The 25,267-nt window shown below is 33.0% G+C and overlaps 4 protein-coding genes across 4 annotated transcripts; 2 read left to right on the top strand and 2 right to left on the bottom strand.

Annotated features, from left to right (window-relative positions):
* Positions 1-839: 839 nt before the first annotated feature.
* Positions 840-6,446, top strand: FRS11 (FAR1-related sequence 11). The gene is made up of 4 exons (XM_020365601.3): positions 840-1,013; positions 3,404-4,448; positions 4,899-5,342; positions 5,482-6,446. The coding sequence occupies exons 2-4, from the start codon at positions 3,471-3,473 to the stop codon at positions 6,097-6,099; spliced, it is 2,040 nt and encodes a 679-aa protein (XP_020221190.1). The 5' UTR covers positions 840-1,013; positions 3,404-3,470; the 3' UTR covers positions 6,100-6,446.
* A 1,140-nt stretch (positions 6,447-7,586) lies between these two features.
* Positions 7,587-9,245, bottom strand: LOC109804430 (mitogen-activated protein kinase kinase kinase NPK1). Its single transcript, XM_020366255.3, has one exon. It carries the CDS (start codon positions 8,910-8,912, stop codon positions 7,866-7,868), a length of 1,047 nt encoding a protein of 348 aa, XP_020221844.1. The 5' UTR covers positions 8,913-9,245; the 3' UTR covers positions 7,587-7,865.
* An 8,288-nt stretch (positions 9,246-17,533) lies between these two features.
* ABCF4 (general control non-repressible 4) lies at positions 17,534-21,013 on the top strand. Its single transcript, XM_020365142.3, has 2 exons — positions 17,534-17,685; positions 18,532-21,013. Exon 2 carries the CDS (start codon positions 18,541-18,543, stop codon positions 20,719-20,721), a length of 2,181 nt encoding a protein of 726 aa, XP_020220731.1. The 5' UTR covers positions 17,534-17,685; positions 18,532-18,540; the 3' UTR covers positions 20,722-21,013.
* Positions 21,014-21,736: 723 nt separating this feature from the next.
* Positions 21,737-24,872, bottom strand: LOC109804129 (uncharacterized). The gene is made up of 2 exons (XM_020365909.3): positions 24,716-24,872; positions 21,737-23,541 (listed from the first exon to the last, which is right to left on the bottom strand). The coding sequence occupies exon 2, from the start codon at positions 23,213-23,215 to the stop codon at positions 22,016-22,018; it is 1,200 nt and encodes a 399-aa protein (XP_020221498.1). The 5' UTR covers positions 23,216-23,541; positions 24,716-24,872; the 3' UTR covers positions 21,737-22,015.
* Positions 24,873-25,267: the final 395 nt, after the last annotated feature.

Raw genomic sequence — 25,267 nt, 5'->3', positions numbered from 1 at the left:
TTGTTAAAATGATTAACACTATTGTATATATAAAAAATACATATATAGGTGATATAATGACATAATTAAAATTGTAATAAATGTGAAGGTTCTTTACTTCTGCTGTATAGAAAGAAAGACCATTACAATTTACAAGTGAAAGAGTCAAGAAAGGAAGTAGCATTGTATTTCCCGTTATAAAAAAAAAAAAAAAAAGTAGCTTAATAATTTGGATAACCAAAATATTTTGAAACAAATTTTGATATATAATTTATAAACGCGTGTTTAAAAAATTAGGCATTTGCACTTAGTGATTTGCGCTTTTGATTTCTCAATTTTTTATTAATATGTAATTTTAATATTTTATTTTAAATAAATATTTTTATTTATTTATCTTTTTTGAAATATAAAATTTTAATTTTATTCTCAAATTAATTTTTGTTGATGATTAAATTTTAATATTGTTCGATTATCATTTTAATGTAATATGTTATGAAAAAAATAAAAATTAGCATATAATTTTTTTTATTTATATCCATTTTAATGACTAATTAATAGAGTATTTATATTATTAATAAATTTTATTACATAATTTTTTAGTATTTTATTTTTAAATGTTATTTTATTAAATGTCATATATATATATAAGTAAATAATTAAAATTTAATAATTAATGAATATTATTTTGACGAAAGAGTAAAGTTTTATATTTTTAAAATTAAAAAATTAAATATCTCCACTTTTAAATAGAGTGATTAAAATTTTGAATTGGTGAAAATAAAAGGAAAAAAAATGTAATTTAGTCTAAAAATTAAAAAGAGAAATAATTTGAGGTAAATAAAAGGAAAATTGAAAATTGTGTTGTGTAGTGTACCCTAGCTTTGTAGTGCGTAAACGAACCTGTCCAGAGCTTGGTGGTATTGGTTATCGAGTCCCTTCGCTCTCGCTCTCGCCTTCGATCTACTCATCTGAACAATTCAACAACTCAATTCTCGTTTCAACGCTTTAGTGTCTCGCCATTCACAGGATTCCTTGTACGTTTCTCTTTAACCTAACCTCATTCTCTTCTTCGTTTCCTCACAACTTTATTCCAGGATTCAAGACCGAATCATTGCCAGTTTTATTTTTAATGTTTGTTGACACATCAAAATTATCTTTTCTTACGTCAAAATCTTCACCACGCAGCTGTATTTTCATAAATTGTGGGTGACTTTTATATTTAGAAGGAAAAAAGTGACATGAAGCTTAACCTAGAATTGTAATGTTGCTTAGTATTTGTTCTGTTTTACAATTTTCCATCATTTTGATGCTGATTTTCTGATGTTGACTCTTTCTAAACTATCTCTTGTTGAGTGTTTACCACTTCATGAAACTTGTTAGAATTTCAAGCATTTTAGTTCAAAAGCATTGTGTCTAAGAGAATAGAGTTGAATGATTTCCCCTTTGTTAATTTGTACTCAGTTGAGGATATTAGCCACTAAATTGGATTGCAGAAGATATCGGTAGCCTGAATATTAATTTATGTCCTTTTTTGAAGACCCATTTAGTTCATATTGTTTCTATTGGTCCAAATTTTAGTTCACATTGTTTCTATTGGCCTGAATATAAATATCAAAGAGAATAGATATTTTGGTTCTGTGACTCTATAATGGGAGGAGACGATAAAGGAATTGGCTGGTTGTGTGGGTGAGACTGGTCATTAGATTAAATGTGAACAGCAAGGAAGATTTATTTAATTTGAAAATGGGAATATTGGGGACTTGATAAGTGGAATCTTGTGTTCGAATGAGAAGCATGGGAGTTGCAGGGAAGAGGTGCTAGGTGAAATGGTGATTGGTGAATGACTCAATCATTGGAGGTCATTAAGAATTTCTATTTGTTTAATCGTTCATTGTTCCACTTAATTGGTTTTAATCTACGTACTTCTTTTTAGCCTTAATCGTAAAAATAAGTTCACTCAGCATTTGGTTGGTCAAGTTTTTATATTGTTAATTGTCAAATTGGTCATATTTTTGCATTCAAGGATCACCTATGTTTGTTAATATGATTTTTTATGACATATAATATATTCTACACCATATATGACATTATTCTAGGTGATGACAATACATTAATTTGATTAGGAATAATGGACATTTGGTTTATCTGTAAATGGTCACAAACTTGCAATTAGAAATAATGAAAATCTACACGGTGATACCTATAAAGATACTACCCAAATCCAATCAAAATGATATATATTGCTAATTTTCTATTGACTTATTGGCTATAATATTCGTATTTGTTGTAAACCTGAAAGAAACATTTTTAATTCCTCTGAAAGCCATAGAAATAGATACTGCCACGTGTCAAATTATTGGTATTATTATCCAGTTTGCATTTGATATCATACAGATGAGTGAAAACAAATTAATATTATACATTTTTTTTTAAATCAAGGAAAATATGGTTTTGTTCTCTTCGTGGCTTTCTTTTGTGTGAAACTAGTAAACTCATATTATACGTAGGGTTATTGATATAGTGGATGAAATAATGTTTCTGTCATGTTCATTTCATGCATCTCTGCAGTCTGCATATTTGATTCTATTGTGTGTGGTTTTTCTTTTCCTATTTATAAGTCAGTGCATTTCTGGTTAACATGAGGTGGAATAAAATGTTAAATAACTTCTATAAAAAATTGTTTTCCTAGACCCAATCCTTCCCTTTCCATGGTGCAAGAAGAAAATAGTCTGTTTTAACTGCCAAGGTGATTGATATGTTTATTGCACAGCTATCAAATTTGACTTTTGGTAATGAATTTATTATGCTAATATAGTCAGAGACACATTCTGCAGCATCATTCTGTGAAAATAGAAAATTTATTATGTAGTACCTCGGGGTTAGATAGTATTCAAACGGATCAAATAGAGTAATCAAGCAATTTTTATGAGAATTTTGTTTATGTTAAATTTTAGCAGTTTGATTTATGTTATTAAGAAAATGTTTAAGTCTTGATCCCCCCCCCAACTCTTTTATGTTTTGATGTATAACTGTATATATATGTGTGTGTTTGCTTAGTGAGCTGGCACATGGGCTAACCCTAGTTTTTTTTTTTTTTTAATTATTCTGTGGACCTTTTGGTCCTAGCCTGCATGGGCCAGAGCTGGTCCATTTGACAGCTTTAGTTGCTTTTTATCCCCACATCTGTCCTCTCTTTACCAAGCATAGGAAAAGGAAAAACTCTTTGCATCGGTTTAATGACATAATTATTGTACTGATATGATTTTAATTTTTAGATTAATTGATGATTTTCTATTCGATGCTATTAAAAAATTAATCTGTTCTTTATTATTTTTCCCACTCTCTAACTTCTGATATTGACTATATCTTTAATTCTTTATCTATCTGATTGTGGAAGCTGATTATTTTTCACTTTGGCCCCCAGCTCCCCTTCCCAAATTATTGTGCATAGGCCATAGGATATCTTAATCTGGTCACTGCAAAAAGATAGAATGTCTGAAGAGGCTGGATCTATGTTGGTAGTTTATGATGATCCCTCTGACCAACGCTCACTTTCTTTGGATGATGCAAGCAGTGCAGAGGAGTCTCCTGATGAAACCAGGCTCTCCTTGGAAACAACAAATGATGCTATTCCATATATTGGTCAAAGGTTTGCCACTCATGATGCTGCTTATGAATTCTATAGTGAATTTGCCAAAAGAAGTGGCTTCTCAATTAGACGTCACCGGACAGAGGGAAAAGATGGTGTTGGAAAAGGACTTACTAGACGCTACTTTGTTTGTCACCGTGCTGGAAACACTCCTGTCAAAACATCAACTGAAAGTAAACCTCAAAGAAATAGAAAATCTTCTCGCTGTGGGTGTCAGGCTTACATGCGGATTAGCAAAACCACAGAATTTGGAGCTCCAGAATGGCGTGTGACTGGTTTTGCTAACCACCATAATCATGAACTTTTAGAACCAAACCAAGTTCGATTCCTTCCTGCATACAGAACTATCTCTGATGCTGACAAAAACCGAATACTCATGTTTGCCAAAACAGGGATCTCTGTTCATCAAATGATGAGGCTTATGGAGCTTGAGAAGTGTGTGGAACCTGGATATTTGCCTTTTACTGAAAAAGATGTAAGGAATTTACTCCAGTCATTTAGGAAATTAGATCCAGAAGAAGAAAGCTTGGATTTATTAAGAATGTGCAGAAATATTAAGGAGAAAGATCCTAATTTTAAATTTGAGTACACACTTGATACAAACAACCGTTTGGAGAATATTGCCTGGTCTTATGCTTCATCAATCCAATTATATGATATATTTGGTGATGCTGTGGTGTTTGATACAACACACCGCCTAACTGCATTTGACATGCCACTAGGGATATGGGTCGGAATAAATAATTATGGAATGCCTTGCTTTTTTGGCTGCACTCTTCTACGGGATGAAACTGTGAGGTCATTTTCCTGGGCACTAAAGGTAGTGTGATGAAGTTATCGATACTAATATTGTTTAGTTTTTTATTCCAATTGTGTTGTGGCATCTTAGATTTTTTTTTATTGAAACACACTGGTTTGGCTTAATGAAAATATAAATGGAAGGACAACAAATATTATATTGAAGATTGAATTGTTATAAAGAATAGGGCAGTTTCTAGGATATACTAGTGTGCATATGGTAATGAATGGATACCATTTAAATCACTGCCACTCCAAAGAATTTGGTAAATGTGTGTAAGCACCTTATACTAGTTTCCTGTTGTATTTCTTTTTTCATTATTCTAAAATGGACAAAATTGTAGTTGAGCATTTCTTTCTTTTTATTTTCACTTGTTGAGTCTATATTAATTTTTGAGACGTCCTACAGCTCTTTAATTTACATTGCTGATCCTTCTGTTTTTCTTCTTTTTTTAAATCACCTTCTTGGAAGGCTTTCTTAGGGTTCATGAATGGGAAGGCTCCACAGACTATATTAACCGATCAAAATATATGTCTCAAAGAAGCACTATCCACGGAAATGCCAGCAACAAAACATGGTTTCTGCATATGGATGATAGTAGCAAAGTTTCCATCTTGGTTCAATGCTGTTCTAGGGGAACGGTACAATGAGTGGAAGGCTGAATTTTATAGACTGTATAATCTTGAGTCAGTTGAGGATTTTGAATTAGGCTGGAGGGAAATGGTTTGTTCTTTTGGGCTGCATTCCAATCGGCACATGGTTAATTTATATAGCTCACGCTCCCTTTGGGCATTGCCATTTTTGAGAAGCCATTTTCTTGCTGGAATGACTACAACTGGTCAGTCGAAGTCAATTAATGCTTTCATTCAACGATTTCTGAGTGCACAGACCCGCCTTGCACACTTTGTTGAACAGGTATTATATATTTCTGTCTCTATTTGTTTGGATATCATTAATAAATAGGTTTCACCGAGTTTTCTGATTTTGTTATATCCTATGTTTTAGTTAAGTGAGAGATCTCTATATTTCTGTTAACTTGGAGTTGCATTATCAGGTAGCTGTTGCTGTGGATTTTAAAGATCAAACTGGAGAACAACAAACCATGCAGCAAAATCTCCAAAATGTTTGCCTCAAAACAGGGGCCCCCATGGAATCACACGCTGCCACAATCCTTACCCCTTTTGCCTTTTCAAAGCTTCAAGAACAACTTGTGTTGGCTGCACATTATGCCTCTTTTTCAATTGAAGATGGTTTTCTTGTGAGGCACCACACAAAAGCTGAGGGAGGTCGTAAAGTTTATTGGGCCCCTCAAGAAGGAATTATAAGTTGTAGCTGCCACCAGTTTGAGTTCACTGGTATTTTGTGTCGGCATTCTCTTAGAGTTCTTTCAACGGGAAATTGCTTTCAGATCCCAGATAGATATCTTCCTGTTCGATGGCGTCGAATCAGCATGCCCTCTTCTAAGCTTCTTCAAAGTGCACCAAATGATCATGCTGAAAGAGTCAAGTTATTACAAAATATGGTTTCATCTCTTATGACAGAATCTGCTAAATCTAAGGAACGGTTAGATATTGCAACAGAACAAGTTTCGATCCTTCTGTCTCGCATAAGAGAGCAACCAATATCGTTACAAGCTGGACGAGATATTTCTTCCATTAGTAGGAATCTTTGACTCCAGGATATAAAAGGATATGGTTGAGTTGGCAGTCTGTGGAGTTCAATAAATGAGAGTTACACCAAAATGTATATGAGAAAGCAGACTTATTGGATTTCTCATGCTCGATTGAAACTATTTGAAGGAGATAGAAGCCGCAGAAGTTCTGTAGATTAGTAAATGCCAAGTGAATGACAAGAATTCTATTCTGTACAAAATTGTATAGTAAATTTGTTCATACGCATTTTTGTATTTGCAATATATCTTCCATATTTTTAAAAAAAATTTAGAGGAAACGGTGTTGTTTGTAATAGAGATTTCAAAGATTGCAAGAGATCCCATTAAAATGCGGCCAAGTTTGATTACACTTTCTTATGATGCAAAAGTTTTAAGAAGAGGCTGATGATATCGTAATTCAAGGTAAGAAGAGGGGTTGTGTATAATGTCCTAATTCCAGGTAAGAAAAGCCTTGAGATTGAAAAAAACAAAATATTTGTCCAGAAGGTTATAATTCATTTATTGTAATGGTTGTATTTGAATGGAGAATTTTATAAATTTAAGAAATTTGAATTATTTTAATTTTTATTATTTAAATTTTTAGTTTGGATAAATCAATTTAAACTTTTAAAAGTTTAAATTCTGAATTTTAATAGGGTAATTTAATTTTTAACATAGATAAAATTAGTTTTAAACAAATAAATTTATGTTGAAATTTTAAATTTTAAATTTATAAAATTAAATGTTAGTCAATTTTTAAATATTTAATATTTTTTAAAAAAATAATATTTGATTAATATTTAATAATTTAAAAATAATTTTGAATATTCAATAATTAAAAATAATTATTAATATTTTTTATGTCAACTTTAAATAAAAAAATATGGAACCCCAAGCGTGTGGTTCAGCGATAGGGGTTGATCCACGCTTAAGCAAGGTCAGGGGTTCGAATCCTGCCTTGTGTATGCAGCCGCGTTAAATCTTGGGGCCAGCTATCCCACCCTTTGAGGTGCCTCCAACGTAGCGAGGAGATTAGTCACTGCTGTCGGCGGTGGATACTCCAGGTACGAACCTAAAATAAAAAATAAAAAAATATGGAGGTAAGAAAAAAAAAATTTATTTTAATTTTTTTTTGAAGAATTTAAAATTTTACTATTTTGAAGGAATTTTATAAATATTTAGATTTCAAATTTTTTTGTAATCCAAACAAAATATTAAAGTAATAAGTTGGGGTACGAATTTAAAATTAATAAAATGTTATATTTTTTTTATCTAATAAGTCCTCCATTCAAACAAAATATTAAAGTAGTAAGGATAGGAATTTGAAATTCATGAGATGCTATATTTTTTTATCTAATTAAATCTAAAAATCGAGAAATTTCTATTATTTCTTCACATATTTCAAAATATACAAGATATTGATAATAGTCCAGATATAGTTACACAACGCTTTGGTTTTTTTAAGTAGAAATGGTATCTTTAGAAAACTAAAAATAGGCATATACATCAATCCCAAACAATCTTTGGTTTAATGATGAATAAATAATTAAAAATGCAATGCAACATGTAGGAATCTTGCGGTATTTATGTCACATGAGACAGACAGATACTATCCCTTTAATAACAAATGTGTGGCTAGTATTACTAATCCTTTGGATGGATACATAGTTATGTGAAAATGCTATGGAAAAGCCCTTGAAACTTTTGACAACCTATTCGTCTCCTACATATGCTTGAGTTCAAAGCTGTACAATTGAATTCAGTATGTACATTAACCCTTCTATTTTTCAGCCTGATCTAACAGTAATCCAATTCCCTGATGACCTCAGTGCACTGTCTTCCTGTTTACACATTGTTATTCCTTTTGGGCCATCATCGTGACATGCAAATGATTTTGTGGTTGAGAAATCATTCCCCTCTGAACTTTCTAATCCATCTAAATCATAATAAGTATCATTGAAGTTTTGAACATCCAAGACACTTGCTGGTGAGGAAACACATTTTTGGTGAGAAAGTCTTGTGGAAACAAATGGATGGACAAGTAACTCCTCAGCCGTACACCTCTTACTGGGTTCTCTCTCCAAGCACTTGCTCAAGAAATCCAAACCTTCCTCAGAGAAATGAGGTGGAAACTGAGGTATCTCATGGCCGTGGGCAATGCTGATAACAGCAGTGAATGGATTTGAAATCTGATGAGCCCAAGGAGGCGTGCCAGTAGCCATCTCAATAATTGTACATCCCAAGGACCATATATCTGCAGCAAAATCCACTGACTCATTCCTCAATACTTCAGGAGCCATCCACAGAGGTGTCCCACCAATAGAGTGCCAACAATCTGCCAAGTCCTTTACCCTCGTTGCACATCCAAAATCCGCCAACTTGATGTTACCAGATGACCCCAAAAGCACGTTCTTGCACTTAAGGTCACAGTGCACAACTCCATTTTGGTGAAGATGCTTTAACCCAAGAAGAATTTCTCTTGTATAGACCCGAACCACCTCCTCTTCCAACGACCCACCAAACTCGTGTGCCACATCTGATAAATTACCCCCTGCCATATACTCCATAAAAATATTGATCTTGCCTTGGTCCTCCTCTGTCCCCAAACATTTAACAATATATGGCGATGAATTTAAAGTCTCGAGGATTTTAACCTCTTTAGCCAGGGCCTCGCGTCCAGCACCCGAATGTGGTGATTTCACAACAAAAAGTCCACCAGTGGATTTGTTTATGGCCAAATGTACAGTGCCAAAAGATCCACATCCCACCACTTTGCCCTTCATCCATTCACTTCGTTTAGGCCACTTCCATTGGCATATTGAATTTGCACCCATACCTTCTTGCCACCACCAAATACGGCAAGGGCATTGAAGTGAAAACAGCTTGATCCAGGAACACCTTTTCTTTCAAATTATGGAAGCTAAATATGAACTATGAAAAACAAATCATCCAAAGAATTCCATCAGATGAACTATGAAAAATAACCCATCCAAAGTGGTTGATGAATTTCGTAAAAGTAGTAGAGCGGTTTCCGAGGAATCGGAAAACCGCCCTAACTACTAAGGAGCAAAATCCCTCCCTCCCCTTTTGATGCAGTGGGGATTTGGTTTAAGTTGAATGAAGAAGAAAAGGTGACACGAAACAACAATCAACAAATGAACACAACAAACTCCAACTTATAAAAGCCACCGTTTTCGGTCGTTGGCAGTTAACGGTTGGTTATCCTTAATTTTTGCAACTGTCTATCGGTGTTCAGAGATAATAATATACACATAAGCGTCGCCTTGGCTTTCTTCAACTCGCATACACATTGTCTCTTACAAAGGGAGAAATTCATTGATACAAATGTAGCAAGTGTATCGTAGCCCAATCCAAATGCTTTGACCGAATCAAATCCAGATGTTCATATTTAGCAATTTTTCAAATTAAGAAAATAATTTACTTCATCTTTCTCCCTTCTTTCCTTACATAACGATCAGCTTGTCTTACCTCTTACGTAAATTGTTGCCTTAATTTAGGTCTTACATTATTATTTACCGTCTAATTCAGAGAAAGAAAAAAAAAATTATACGTGCAGAAAAAATATTAGGATATTCGTAACTTCATGTATAAAATTGACAATGTTTGCCCAAATATTATCCTAGATCTCTTTTTTTTATAAATAAAATAAATAAATAAATAAAAGGAATGTTAAGGTTGGTAATAACCAAATAAGCAATACAGCAATCCCAAGCGTGTGGTTCAGCGGTAGGGGTTGATCTACCTTTAAGGAAGGTCAGAGGTTCGAATCTTGCCTTGTGTATGCAGCCGCGTTAAATCTTGGGGCCAGTTATCCCACCCTTTGGAGGTGCCTCCAACGTAGTGATTTTTTTATATGTCAAAATTATAATGATGATAACAATTTTAAACCTCAAACTTGAAACATTATTAAGGATAAAACAAATTGAATTTATTTTTTTAATAGACCAAACTATTTAATTAAATAAATAAAAATTGTACCATTGTCTATTGGAGTGAAAGTTTGTGAAATAAAGGTTACACCAAAATATATCACTTTTTTACGAGTGAATGAAAATTTGAATCTAATTTAAAAATAACATGACAAGTCCAAATTTGTATGATCAAGAATAAATATGAATAAATTAAAATTTAATTAGTTTTTGGACTATAAAAAATTACTTAAGCTCATTTTCTTAATTTAATATAATTTTTGTATTTTATTTTAATTAAATAAATTTAGATGTTTTTTTATATTGTTTAAGTTATTTTTTACTTTTTAGTATTTTTGACTCTCTAAACCATAATGATAATTAGTGAATTAGAGGAAAATCATTTCTAGTAAAATATAAATGTTAGTAGAAATTTATATCACGGTAAAGTTTGTAGTGTAAAGTTACTACTCGTATATGATAGATTGCTTATTTAAGTTTATAAATAAAAATCTCTTGCAAGTATCCAAGACATACTTAATAAAATAATCAAATTGTTATTTTTCTTTGTGAGAATTTTCTCTTTGTTCTTTGGTAAATGTGAGAGCCCCCGTACGGACTTTTCTCCAACTCACCTTCTCTCTAAACTTCCACTTTCATACTTCACTACTCTCGCTTCTCCTTTCTCTCTTTTGAACTTGTGGTTTTGGTGGTTGAAGGTGCTGATTGAAGGTTGAAATTCTTGTTGAACCGTGCTGTGCGGAGCCTCTTCCTTCATCTTCTTCTCCAACTCTCTTCCTCTTCGTTCCGTTTCTCTTCCCGGAAGCTCGGATTCTTCACCCGAGGTAAGGGAAGTTAGTTTTCTGGTGGTGTTTTGGTTGAAGTGAGTATGAGAACTCAAGTAGTTGGTTTTGATTTTCAAATTTCTGGTTGTTGGGTGTGGCATTGGAGTTTTTGGGGACTTTGGGGAGTTTGGGGAAATTCTTGATTTCCTATAATTTTGTGGATGCATGTATGAAAAAATGTCATTTTCGAACTCTTGGATGGAAATGTGATACTTTGGCTGGACTGCATGTACTTGAAAGTGACTTTTACAGGTGTTTGGGGAAATTTTCGAACTGGGTAGGGTTGCAGATGAGCTTCGCGCTGAGCGCTGTTCATCGCGCTAAGCGCGTGACCGCCAGGGGACCTCATTTAGTCAAGCTCGCTAAGCGCCTTGATGAGTGCGCTGGGCGCGCTTGAGAATGTGGGTCTCTGGTTGGCCCTCGCTGGGCGCGACTTGGACTGCGCTAAGCGCGATACCCATTGTAACTTGTTGTTGGGCTCCAGAGGCTGCGCTAAGCGCGGCCCTTGTCGCGCTGGGCGTGAGACTCCTTGGGAGTCTCAGCCTCGTGGGCGCTAGGCGCAATTTCGAATTGCGCTCGGCACGAGACCAAGGGGTGGTCTCTGCCTACCCCGCGCTGAGCGCTGGGTTAGGTACGCCGGGCGTGGGAGACTCCTTGAAGTCTCTGCCTGGCCTGCGCTGGGCGCAATGGATGTTGCGCCAAGCGCGGGAGAGCCTTGTGCTCTCTGGCTGAGTCCCGCTGAGCGCGAGCATGCTTGCGCTGGGCGTGCTGGCCCCCTGGTACTCTCTGGTTGTACCGCGCTTGGCGTAACTATGAGTGCGCCGGGCGCGCAGATGAGAAATCTTTATATGTTGGTTGATGTTGTTTTATACTTAGTTGAGTTGAAATAGATGAATATATTGTGATGACTAATGGATGATGTTGGTTGATTGATGTTGTGTTGTATATTTGTGTTGTACTACAAGTTGACATGTTGAGTTGTAAAGTTGAGTTGTGTTGAAAGTTGATGTTGAGTTGTACCGCTGTGTTGTGTTGCAAGTTGATTTGTTGAGTAGCAAAAGTTGGGTTGTATTGAATGTTGATATGGATTGTTGTAGGCCTAAATGGCTGAGTTGTTGTAGGCCTAAATGGTTGAGTTGTTGTAGGCCTTAATGGCTGAGTTGTTGTAGGCCAAAGCGGCTGAGTTGTTGTAGGAGATCTCCGAGGTGATATGCGTGACGACGCATTTATATCCAATTGCTGGTTGGTTGTATAAATTGATGGATAGTAGAATGTTGTTGTATTGGCGGTTGAAGTTGTTCTAATTACTTGAATTTTGTTATACGTTGTTTCTTTCTATACTAGCTTACCCTTTTCTATTTCCTTGTGGTTGGACTGCTATGATCGTACTATGTACGGGAGCAGAACAGGAATAAGTGCTTGGTTCGTGGTGAGTAGGCAGTTGGTAGGCGGAGCTGGCTATGTTTGATTGGTGTTTTGTATTAGTGGCTACTAGGTGTAGCGGTTGGCGTTGTATCTTGTTTGGTATTGTTGTTTTGGCACTCTAACCCTAGTCGGAGTAGGACTTTGTATATATTTATATTCTAGAACCTATATTTATATACTTGTTCTTTCTGCCTAATATTTCCGGTGTTCAGTGGTGTGTGTAGAACCTGTCGGGTCGTTACAGTAAAAAACTAAATTTGATTTTATGAAAGTAAATTGTGGAAATTAATCTTATCTTTTTATCTCTTTCTTTAATTTACCGTCAAAATAGTTTTTTTATAAATATTAAGTGAAATTCTTAAATATGAATTCTTGGATACATTCAATTCCATTTCTTTATATCAACACATGAAAAGATAAAGAACTTTTCTTTTTTGGTCATCAACCTTTTCTATCAACATTTTTTTCATGTATTGAAATAACTTCTCAAAAGATGTTTGATATGACTAAGAGTGTTTCGTAGTCTCATAAATATATAAATTATTCATTATAAATTAAAAATAAAATTTATATATTTAAATTATTTATTTTTTACAAATTTAATTATAAAATAATATATAATAAAAATATTTATCTAATATAAATGCTAGTTATAATATATATATATATATATATATATATATATATATATATCAACATGTTAAAATGTTACTTAACGTACAATTTTTTATTGTTTAAGTATTAATTATAAATTTAATCTTATAAAATACATTATATGAAATTTTTATAATATTATTTTATTGTCTAGTATATTATAGGATATTTCTCCTTTTCAAATAAAAAGATATTTAATTATTATCAATAAATTGTAAACATTATTTTGCTTATAAAATGGTATACTTTGATATATAAAAAATATTATCTCAATCAAATTAATAAGTTGATATATAACATTTTAGATTTTTTATTCGAATATAATGTTTTTATTGTAAGAGTTTTTATTCTAAGAATAAATTTACTTAAATTTATTTTATTAAATAAATTATGTTCTGTATCAAATTTTTAACGATTCAGTTGTTGTATTTAAAGTTCTTAATGTATAAATCAAATCTACAAATTTTTATAAAATTTGAAAATTATTTCATACTTAAAGGAGAAAAATAAATAAAAGGCAAAATAATATAAATAAAAAACCATAGACTAAAAAATTATTTTAGCAAGTTTCTATATCGCCATATTCACTTGCAGCATCATAGATTGATTGTTCCTTATACAATAGGAGCCCTTTACAATCACCCCTTAGAAGGTCTTCTACTTGACACTGTCAAATTATAAATTTATTTTAGTTCTAACCTATTTTAATGTGATCAGCAACGATTACAATTATTGTTCTAGCAGTCATCCTTGAAACTAGAAATGAGATGACCATGCCAATAGTGTCAAGTAGAAGACCTTCTAAGGGTTGATTGTAAAGGACTCCTATTGCATAAGAAACAACCAGTTTGTAATGCTGCAAGTGGATATGGCGATATAGAAACTTACTAAAAAAATATTATCTTGTGCCTCACGAATAAAAAAAAATCATGGATTATAAATTTATTTTAGCTTTATACCTATTATAACATATATAAAGACGATAGTTTAATTTGATATAAGCATTTTTTTTATGAATTTATTCTTAAAACATTTATAAAATATAATCTATAATATATACAAAAGTGATAACTTGACTTGGTATAAACACTTTTTTTGACAATTTTACCTTTAAAATATATATAAAGGTGATAGTCTGATTCGATATATACATTTTTCACGATTTTATTCATACAAAGACAAGACACTTATTTAAAACTTTGAAGTTTGAGAATCAAACACAATATCAATTTATCTAATAAACATTACTAATTTTTAAACATTCTTATTAAATAAAATATAGAGACATAAAATATTTCAATTTCACTAATATATATAATTATAATATTGGTATGAAGTTTGATAATTCTATAACATATATAAAGGCGATAGTTTGATTTGATGTAAACATTTTTTTGACAAATTTATCCTTAAAACATATATAATATATAATCTATAATATATACAAAAGTGATAACTTGACTTTGGTGTAAACATTTTTTTGATATACACATTTTTTTTAATGATTTTACTCTTACAAAGACAAGACACGAATTAAAAATATTGAGGTTTGAGAGTTAAGTACAATATCAATTCATCTAACAAGTATTAATAATTTTTTAAACGCTTTTATTAAATAAAACATAAAAACATAAAGTGCCTTAATTTCACTAAGATATATAATTATAATATTGGTATGAAGTGTGATAAATATTCATAAAATAAGTATTTTTCTCTCAATATAATCTATTACATACCCAAAATTAAGATTCAAACCTTGGAATTAAGCATATATATTTAGACAACTTTATTTGAGAAAAAAATTGAAAATTAATGCTGCTTTTTTATGATAAAAAAATAATTAAAAATCAAATAATTTTATTTGTATCTAGGCAAAAAAAAAAAGAAGACAATTTCTTAACCGGACACTGAATTTGAATTTTAAACAATATAAATTATCATCCATTTAAGGGAGAAATTCTTAATTTAAGTCTTAATAAAATAAGGTGAAAGAAATGAACTTAACTAATATTAATCTTTTTCATCCTTTTATCTTTATTTTATTCTCATTATTATTATTATTATTATTACTATCACCTCTGACTTGCTATATATAATGGTGGTAGACATAATAACAGTGATTACAATGGATGGTAGTGATGTTGATAATTATAAAAATAAAAATAATAATAATCTTATAAGTGAGTGTCTATAATTAAATGTGAATTATTTTTTTTATCTATAATTTTATTTAATTATTATTTTACATCTCATAACAAGATATGTCTTTATTAGATATGCTTTATATATATATATATATATATATATATATATATATATATATATATATATATATATATATATATAGTATTTTTTGTAATATTTTAAAAGGTTAATTGAATTATGAGATTATTTTATTTGATTTCAATGTATCCCTGTTATTTTTAAATGATTAAATATGTTTGGGGTTAGGGACGAAACTAGAAAAAAATTCTGGAGGGGGTGGGGTGCCCAGGTGGGGAAAAATTAGGTAAAACGTAATATATGATTTTCTGAAAGTGTACGTTGTTGATATTTCAATGTCTAAAAATATAGAAATTCAAAAAAATTGTAAGTAAAAAACGTTACTCACTTTTGTATAAAACAATTAAAAAATGTAACTTAAAAGATAATAATTAACATATCTTCAAGGACTAAAATAAAAATAAATGAATTAAGTTTAGAGACCGAAATAAAAATAAATAGAATTTTTATGGACTTATTTAAATTTCTTTACATTTTATAGTCTGAAATATCAATTACATACTTTCTAAGACCCAAATATTATTTTACCGACAAAAGTTTAACATACAATAAAAAATTAATTATGACTAAAATTTAATATAACAGAAAATAAATTAAATATAATAGAAAATACATACAAATAATAAAATATTTATTTTCATTTACACCAAGCGTTTCATTTTTTTGTTGTAATTTATAACTATATAATATCAATAATGTAAATAAACTAATATATTAATTATAATTAAGGAGCAATTTTGTTTAAATCCGTAGCTAATAAGAGATTTTGTTTTGTTTAGGATACCCAACTAATGTTTTACCTATTTTCTATATTATTTTGAAAGAATTTTTTTGTTAAATTTAAAGGTGATTGTGTCTAATATAAAAATAAAAATTTATTTCTAAAAAAATAAATTTATTAAATTTAAAGATAATAGTTTAAAATATAAAAAAGGAAATCAAAATATTTTTTTTATAATAGGTAAAAAAAATTAATTATGACTAAATTCATTATTATTACTTATTTAAAATTTAATATAATAAAAAAATAAATTATTGTTACGTAAAAAAAAAAACACATAGAAATAAAAATATTTATTTTCATTTACACCAAGCGTTTCAATTTTTTTTTTAATTTATAACTATATAATATCACTAATGTAAATAAACTAATATATTAATTTAAATTAAAGAGTAATTTTGTTTAAATCTGTAGGTAATAAGAGATATTGTTTTTTCAGGGGCGGTGTCCCAACTAATGATCTAGACTTTTTTGGTCCAAACAAATTAAAAAAGAAAATAGATAAAATAAAATTTAAAAAATACTTATATTTATTTTTTAAATTTATTTGGACCAAAACCTAGTTTCTATATTATTTTGAAAGAAAAATTTTGTTAAATTTAAAGGTGACGGTGTCCAATACAAAAATATAAAAAAAAATTAAAAAAAATTTAAAAGAAGAAATTTGTTAAATCTAAGAGTAATAATGTCAAATATAAAAATGAAAACTAAAAGAATGGTTACCAAAAATATTCTTTTTATAACAAGTAAGTGTCTCTAATATATATTTATTTTGTAACGACCAATAAAAATAACAAATGTTAGTCAATTATCATATAAATATATATTTTTAATTCCAAAAGTCTCAACAAAGATTAGAAGTTGTAAATAGATATTTAGAGAAAATTTGAGAAGATTTTTTTTTTTACATTTAAGGAACATATTAATTTACTAAAAAATAGAGATTAAAAAAGTAATTATCAAAATATATCTCTAATAAATACATAAATAAATAAATAATAGATAGATATAAATAATATATATGTTGATAGATAATCATAATATTAATTTAAATTAATAAAATGAAATATTAAATAATTTTTAAATTTTTGAAAATTTATAAATTTGATCTCTTATTAAAAATTTTAAATTTAACTATTTGTTGTTAGTTCTTTATTGTAGTATATAAAGAGGTGTTTTTTTTTTGTTCCTGAAATATATAAACGTGGCTGTATATACAAGGCAGAATTCGAATTCCTGACCTTGTTTAAGCGTGAATCAACTCCAACTAGTGGATTACACGCTTGAAATTAGTACATAAGGAGGTGTTATTGCTAAAATGAACGGGCTTTTAATAAATTGAAATTTACTTTGTACTGTACGGATTTTTTAATGTTTAACTAGTAAAATTTAAAATTAAAAATATATAAAAACATCATTTACTCTTTGTATAAATTAAAGTACAACATAATTTGAAAGTAAGGTTCTCACAATTGTTTTTTATTCTCTTTGTTAATTAACTTCTAAAAGTGATGAACAAAAAATGGTTATTAAAATATATTTTTAATATATATATATATATAATTAAAATTAAAATTAAAATTAAAATTAAAAAAAAGGTAGAAAGGCGTATAAACGATATTGTATCGGTGTGGGCTTGTCTGAAACCCTAACTCAACTGTGCGCAACTTCATCGCCGCTGCCAATTCAGGTTTCCACTTTTCTCGATTTGTTATCAGTAAAAGTATGAACTAGGAATTCTAATTGAATTCGTAGAACAGAGAGAGCAGGGAATCGTCCGTATCACGATTTAATATTTCCATTTCTTTTTTCTAATTTAACACTTTAATCGCTTCTTGATTGATCGTCTCTAACAATAATATATTTATTTTCTGATTCACAAATTGAACCAATCAAGATAGATAGAGATTTCTATGTCCGTCTTATTTTCATGCTTCTTTTGGTTATTTCCTCATCTTTATTACTTGCCTTCACTGTTATCTTTAACAATACGATTTACTTATGAAGCCTTTCTACATGAATTGTAAAATTCAATCTTTCGACTGCGCTTAATTTAGCTTCCATCTCTTGATCGGTCCTTTTTCTTAGATCTTATCTCTCCCATCACATCACACCTCTATCTGGGCTCTCGTTGATTTGCTCCTGTTCGATAGAATGATTTTATGACTTCTTTGTTCCTTTAAATGTTGATATCTGGTTCGAGATAATGTGTAGATATAGACAGCACTCACATCTAATAAAGTAAATTTTAATTTGTTAATATGATTCAAGATTAATCTCGTTAACATGTAAGCCAAAGGTAGTTATTTGTCAGGGAAATTTATTGAAAACTTTGAATTGAATAGCTTCTAATCTCTGTTCAAAAGGTAGTATTTATAGTCACTTATCATTTTAAATTTTATGTGCAATGCCCATGTTAAGATCATTTGAACTTTTATTATTGGTTAGCTCAGTTGTCAGTTTTATTAGAGAAGGACATAGCAATAATGGTGCAAGATTGTTTGACATAAATTAATAGGGTTTCTGCTTGTGCCAGTTTTCTACAATGGGACGGAAAAAGACAGAGGATACAGGAACATCTGCAAAGGGTAAGTCAAGTAGCAAAGATGCTCCTAAGAAGGAAAAATTCTCTGTCTCTGCCATGCTGGCCAGTATGGATGAAAAGCCTGATAAACCTAAAAAAGTCTCTGCCTCTAGTAAGCCAAAGCCAAAATCTGCTCCAAAAGCTTCGACATACACTGATGGCATCGATCTTCCTCCTTCTGACGATGAAGATGATGATCTCTTGGAAGAGGAAGAACAGCAAAATAATGTGTCCAAACGGTCCAGTCAGCAGCAAAGACCTGATTTGAAGCCGCTTGAAGTGTCTATTGCTGACAAAGAGTTGAAGAAGCGTGAAAAGAAGGATCTTTTAGCTGCCCATGCTGCTGAGCAAGCAAAGAAGGAAGCTCTTAGGGATGATCATGATGCTTTCACTGTTGTGATTGGAAGCCGGGCTTCAGTGCTTGATGGAGATGATGACGCTGATGCTAATGTCAAAGATATAACAATTGAAAATTTCTCTGTGTCTGCTCGTGGTAAAGAACTTATGAAGAATGCATCAGTGAGGATATCTCATGGGAAGAGATATGGTTTGGTTGGGCCCAATGGAATGGGCAAGTCCACACTGTTGAAGCTTCTTGCTTGGAGGAAGATACCAGTACCTAAGAATATTGATGTCCTTCTGGTTGAGCAGGAAGTGGTTGGTGATGATAAAACAGCACTTGAAGCTGTTGTTTCAGCTAATGTTGAACTTGTGAAAATTCGACAAGAAGTTGCTTCTCTGCAGAATGCAGCTTCTGTTGAAGAAAGTGTAGACAAAGATAATGACGAGGAAGATGATGCAGGAGAGAAGCTAGCAGAGCTATATGAAAAACTACAGCTGATGGGATCTGATGCTGCTGAAGCTCAAGCATCAAAGATTTTAGCTGGTTTGGGTTTTACAAAGGATATGCAAGGCCGTCCTACAAAATCCTTTAGTGGTGGCTGGAGGATGAGAATTTCTTTAGCTCGAGCACTTTTTGTGCAACCAACTCTTTTATTGCTTGATGAGCCCACAAATCATCTTGACCTGAGGGCTGTTCTCTGGTTGGAAGAGTATTTGTGCCGTTGGAAAAAAACTTTGGTGGTTGTCTCTCATGATAGGGATTTTCTCAATACAGTGTGTTCTGAGATTATTCATCTCCATGATTTGAAACTTCATTTCTATCGGGGAAATTTTGATGATTTTGAAAGTGGGTATGAACAACGTCGTAAAGAGATGAATAAGAAGTATGAGATTTATGACAAGCAATTGAAAGCAGCTAAAAGGAGTGGAAACCGTGCTCAACAAGAAAAGGTTAAGGATCGAGCTAAGTTTGCAGCAGCTAAGGAAGCATCTAAAGGCAAGGGCAAGAGCAAGGTGGATGAGGATGAGGCCCGACCAGAGGTACCTCAGAAGTGGAGGGATTACAGTGTGGAGTTCCACTTTCCTGAACCTACTGAACTCACCCCTCCACTTCTGCAGCTTATTGAAGTCAGCTTTAGCTACCCAAACCGGGAGGATTTCAGGCTCTCAAATGTTGATGTTGGCATTGATATGGGGACTCGTGTTGCCATTGTTGGGCCTAATGGAGCTGGAAAATCTACGTTGCTGAACCTTCTCGCTGGTGATTTGGTTCCTTCTGAGGGTGAAGTTCGAAGGAGTCAGAAGTTGAGGATAGGAAGATATTCCCAACACTTTGTGGACCTTCTAACAATGGATGAAACACCTGTGCAGTATCTTCTCCGGCTCCATCCAGATCAGGAGGGACTTAGCAAGCAGGAGGCTGTCCGTGCAAAACTTGGTAAGTTTGGACTACCAAGTCATAACCATCTTACTCCTATTGCCAAACTATCAGGAGGGCAGAAAGCTCGGGTGGTCTTCACATCAATCTCCATGTCAAAACCACACATTTTGTTGTTAGATGAACCCACGAATCATCTGGACATGCAAAGTATCGATGCTTTGGCTGATGCACTGGATGAATTCACTGGTGGAGTTGTTCTTGTTAGTCATGATTCAAGGTTGATATCACGCGTATGTGAAGATGAAGAAAGGAGTCAAATCTGGGTTGTCGAGGATGGTACTTGCAAAACTTTCCCAGGAACATTTGAGGATTACAAGGAGGACTTGCTGAGAGAGATTAAAGCTGAAGTTGATGACTGAACTTCCTTTTCTGAGAACAGTTTTACCATGGCGACAATTTCCCCACATATATCTACATTTTTGCCTTGTATTTTGCTGATAAAAGATGACTTGCCTCCCCGGATATTGTCTACCCCTTCTCCCTGTTCCTTGTCTTGTATTCTGCAACTGAGTGTAATTAGGTTGCGGGAAATGCTATTAATGTTTTTGGTTAGACTGGTTTCTAGATTACCAGAGTTCGCGAGTTCAGAACATATATAGGAACGTGTACTTTAAACTGTTATGACTAAATAAACATCTGCATTGTTCCAAAGTTTGTTTACGGTGTTTACATCCAACAAATCACCACAATGCTATCTATTAGTTCTAATTTTGCAGTTCAAATTTTGAAGTGCGATATCCAACAAATCACCACAAAGTTATCAATTAATTCAAATTTTGAAGTGCGATATCCAGCACTGTTGAGTTTACGTGCCTTTTCTGTATGAAGGCTAAGATGGATGCGTGTGCACCGTGTTAGATTTTTAATTAAATAAGTGTCCTTTCCAAAGCATAATGAAGGAAAGCTTCACTCGATCACAGCATACGAAATATGGTTCATTAGTGTCAGTAACCAAGGTGGCAAGATGCTGCCCTACTCGTCCCTACTTTTCTATTTTTCCACTCTTACGTATATTAACTATGATTGAAGTTTTAAGCCTAGTTTTGATATATAAAAGTTTTGTACTGTCATTCACTCATGCAAAGAGAAAGAAATCGATGCAAGAGGCACTCGGGTTTGATTTGACGAGATTTCCTCCGTTTCTTCGAAGCACCCAGTGAGAGGTAGCTAGCTACCAGATAATTGTCAAACGAAACTGGTCGTGGAGGTGATAATTCTGAGATTTAATACTCGTGCACGAGTAATCAGACCAAGTAATACCGCCGCAACTAACTCGTCTGATTACATGAAAGATGTTTACTCAATCTAAGATGGAACATCAAGTCGTAAACCAAACCACCAACTAAAATTAGAAGAGTAAAATGTTGTCAGAGATGGTAAAATCTCAAATCAAACATTAAGTCGTAACCCAATGACTTCACGTAAGAGTATTCCAACATTTCAAGTACAAAATTAGAAACAGGTAAAACGTTGTCGAGATGGTACAGAAAAGTAAAAAGGTACTCACAATAAATTCCAGGGAAAAACATTATACCTAGAATTAGCAAACATAAGAAAAAAAGACGCCTTATTGAAGCTAAATCCTTTACAATCAGTTTTCCCTTTTCCACAAAATTGATATTTCACCCAACATATTTAGTTTCCAGCCTGCCTCTATGGTCCAATGACTTGTGCTGGGGATCGCATAGGCCAACCTAGAAGAGGAGGCGATCCTGGAGGAGTTGCACTGCGGCTGGGGGAGAAGAGGCTTAGTTCTACAAATGTTCCGGTTGATGTAACACCCTTTTCCAATGTCCGAAATGAAATTGATCCACGCTTTGTCGATGCATCAGAATATCTACCAGGACTAGACCGAGCATTTTCTTCAACATTATCTTCCAGATGACTCTGGTTAGCAATGAGAGACACAATATCATTATGATCTTCCTGGAACCTCCTCGCTTCCAAGTCTTGTAGATTTCCCAGCGCCAGACAATCTGCAACTGGACGGTACACAAGTGTGCCCATGCACAACCCAGCACAACATACTAGTGCAAGAAAAGCCAAGAAAACAAAGGCTTCAAACATAAAATGCTCAGGTCCAGATAAAACAGATAAACCAAGAAAAACAACCCTTAATGGAAGGAAACATGAAACTGCGAATAGCAATGTGTAAACCCTCTTTTGCAAACCCTTGTTAATAACTAATTTCAAAATCCGACTACCAAGCCAAAAAAGGTAGGAAGTCAGGATGATAGCAAAAAGGCCTAGGAGAATAGTGCTGAGTAAAGGGTAAGTACAGAGGGTGGTATCGTTCTCCCCAGCGATTGAAGAGGCAACCGCTGCACTTGAAAAATAATGAGGCAACTTTTTTCCAGAACCCTTATTCTTGTCTAACTGAGGTCCAACCAAAATAACAAAAAGCTGAAGAACAAACATCGGAAGGCAGTAAAGAAGAATACATCCCGAAGTTTTCACATTCCACTTTTTGCTCATAATTCCAGTCTCCAATTCCTGTAAAGGCGCACGAAGGAGAAATACAAGTGTGAGGAAGAGGCACGGCTCTGCAAACCCCATATTTGATACAATATAACACTTGCAGACAGTGTCCTGCCATTTTAAGTGAAAGGTACTCCTTAACAAGGTTAATCGAATAATTTCACCAATGCCCCACCAGATTGAAAATAGGATGAATGTGATTCTGACAATCCAAGGACCACTAAAATATTTGAGCTGATGCAAATGTTGACTACGAATCCGAGAGCGGAAGTAAAATGAGTAAGCAATGCACATCAACCCAAGAAAAATCAAGATGGCTACTAAACAAATCGTCACCACACCGAATACCTCGGCAGCAAATCTCGACAGGGGCATTACCCGATGTACAGATTCCACGCATGCTCTCCGACAGCATGGATACAGGAAAACCTCTGGTGGTTGTGCCCTCTTTCCAGAACCGAAGAATAAATCACTGAGTTCCCAATATTAATAAAAGAACATGATGAGTTCCCAATATTAATAAAAGAACATGATGATTGAACTCAACGCAGATATGCATAACCACTCAGGGTAGCTTGCTCCACAACATCCCAGATCAATCAAGTAGCATCCCTCCAAATGCTCATAATAGCAACAAGATTATGGGTAATACATCAACCTCTGAACATATAGCTTTAAGGTTGATTATCCAATTCAAGCACCTAAAATCAAGGAAATAAATAATAAATAACAATGGAAGTTTAATACTTCAATGGAAAACTGAAACAATTTTGCTCAGTCTCAAGTCTAAAATTATCATAGTTCAGATATTCTAACCAAACTCGGATAATTTTTTGAATCATAAAAAGCTTAACATATGTTAATAAATGCAAGGGTACCAATACACAGGCAGTGAGAAAAAGCATATTGAAAGGAAAAATAACTTATAAAAACAAACAATAACGCTTAGGCGAGACTTCGCACTACATTCCTAAATTGGTAATTACAAAAGATGCGTTAATACATTAAATAGTGTCAGGTTGCTACAATATTATAACGCTTCCTATATCCAAACACACTATAAGTCAGTTGAATTAATTCACAAAGGTGATGTCAGACAGCTAGCGGAGTAAATTTCATGTTCCATGTTTTCTACAGCCATTATCCGCTATTTCATCACAAACCTTTAAATTATAGGCCTACACAGAAAGCAGACAACAGAAATTCAGAAGAGGGGGTGCGGCCCTAATATCCATTATCCCATCACAAGCCTTCAAATTATAGACTTACACAGAAAGCATAAAACACAAAGTTCGCTTCCAACCGGGGATTTAACCTCAGCAACAGAAGCATTAAGTTCATAGCAGTAAAAAGACCGCATTGCAATTACAACAAAGAAATTGTTCCCTTCTTTTCTTAAAACCAAACAAGGTCACATGAAACACATGCCGTTGTGCAACATTAAAGAGTCTTTCCTAACAAATAGAAACATGTAAAAATAAAATTGAGAGACACAACAATAAATGGAGAGTAGCTAGTAAAAATGAAGAGAGTTGGTGTTCAGGAAGCAGCTATTGACAAGGCACATTAACCAGTAAAGCTAATCGTTGCCACTTTGTGAGGCATCCAAAGATGGAACAAAATTTGAAGTCCAGTTTCTCTTTGTTTTCCTCGAAGCAAATATAGGTAGGGTTAACATAACATATCATCGAAATTGAAATCCGCATACATGGTTTCAAGCAAGCAAATGCGATAAAGAAAAAATATAAGACAAATTGCGGCATATATAAATAAACATTGAACGTGGTAAAGAGGCGAAGAACAAAGACGGTACAAGCAATGAAAAAGGAATAAAACGGCGATAGGCATAAAGAGAGGGATGAGGAGAGAGCTTACAGCGGGAGGAATATTGATCCAGTGAGGATGAGGGAGGGGAAGAAGGGGATCAGCAAACCCTAATTGGGATTGGAGAGAGAGAGAGAGAGAGAGAGAATGTAGGGAAGGGAAGAGAATGGGGGGAGAGAGAGAGAGAAAGAGGAGAGGGGGAATTGGTGAGTGGGACTTTGTTGGTGACAGCCTGTCTCCAGCTGTGTCTTCCGAACCTTCCGCTTCGTGGATAAAGGACTTGCTTCGGCTAACTCCCTACCTACGTGTCAGGGTCTTCTCTCTTTCTCTCTCTTACCGCTAAATTATCTCCTTAATCTCATGCTTATGCAAACTTAAATTAACTAAACTCTACCAACAATATGCACACCTAATATTTTCTTTTCCCTAATTGAACATGGCATTTTTTATATTTAATTTTATTATTAAAATGAATCATAAACCATTAATATTTACTTATTCGAACATGAATATAAACCTTAATTTTATCTTTCAGTAAGAAACACAATTCATACACATAAGCTAACTTATTCTCAATACTACATTTACTATCTCATCCAAGAC

The sequence above is a fragment of the Cajanus cajan genome, chromosome 1, assembly GCF_000230855.2.
Source record: "Cajanus cajan strain Asha chromosome 1, NIPB_CcT2T_4, whole genome shotgun sequence".
NCBI classification, from domain to species: domain Eukaryota; kingdom Viridiplantae; phylum Streptophyta; class Magnoliopsida; order Fabales; family Fabaceae; genus Cajanus; species Cajanus cajan.
This window is presented reverse-complemented; position numbering and strand designations above follow the sequence as displayed.

Excerpts from the sequence above, each read along its gene's own strand:
- FRS11 (XM_020365601.3), top strand. The coding sequence starts at position 3,471 with ATGTCTGAAGAGGCTGGATCTATGTTGGTAGTTTATGATGATCCCTCT. Across the intron at positions 4,449-4,898 it reads CATTTTCCTGGGCACTAAAG|GCTTTCTTAGGGTTCATGAA; the intron begins GTAGTGTGATGA and ends CCTTCTTGGAAG. Across the intron at positions 5,343-5,481 it reads TTGCACACTTTGTTGAACAG|GTAGCTGTTGCTGTGGATTT; the intron begins GTATTATATATT and ends TTGCATTATCAG.
- LOC109804430 (XM_020366255.3), bottom strand. The coding sequence starts at position 8,912 with ATGGGTGCAAATTCAATATGCCAATGGAAGTGGCCTAAACGAAGTGAA.
- ABCF4 (XM_020365142.3), top strand. The coding sequence starts at position 18,541 with ATGGGACGGAAAAAGACAGAGGATACAGGAACATCTGCAAAGGGTAAG.
- LOC109804129 (XM_020365909.3), bottom strand. The coding sequence starts at position 23,215 with ATGCCCCTGTCGAGATTTGCTGCCGAGGTATTCGGTGTGGTGACGATT.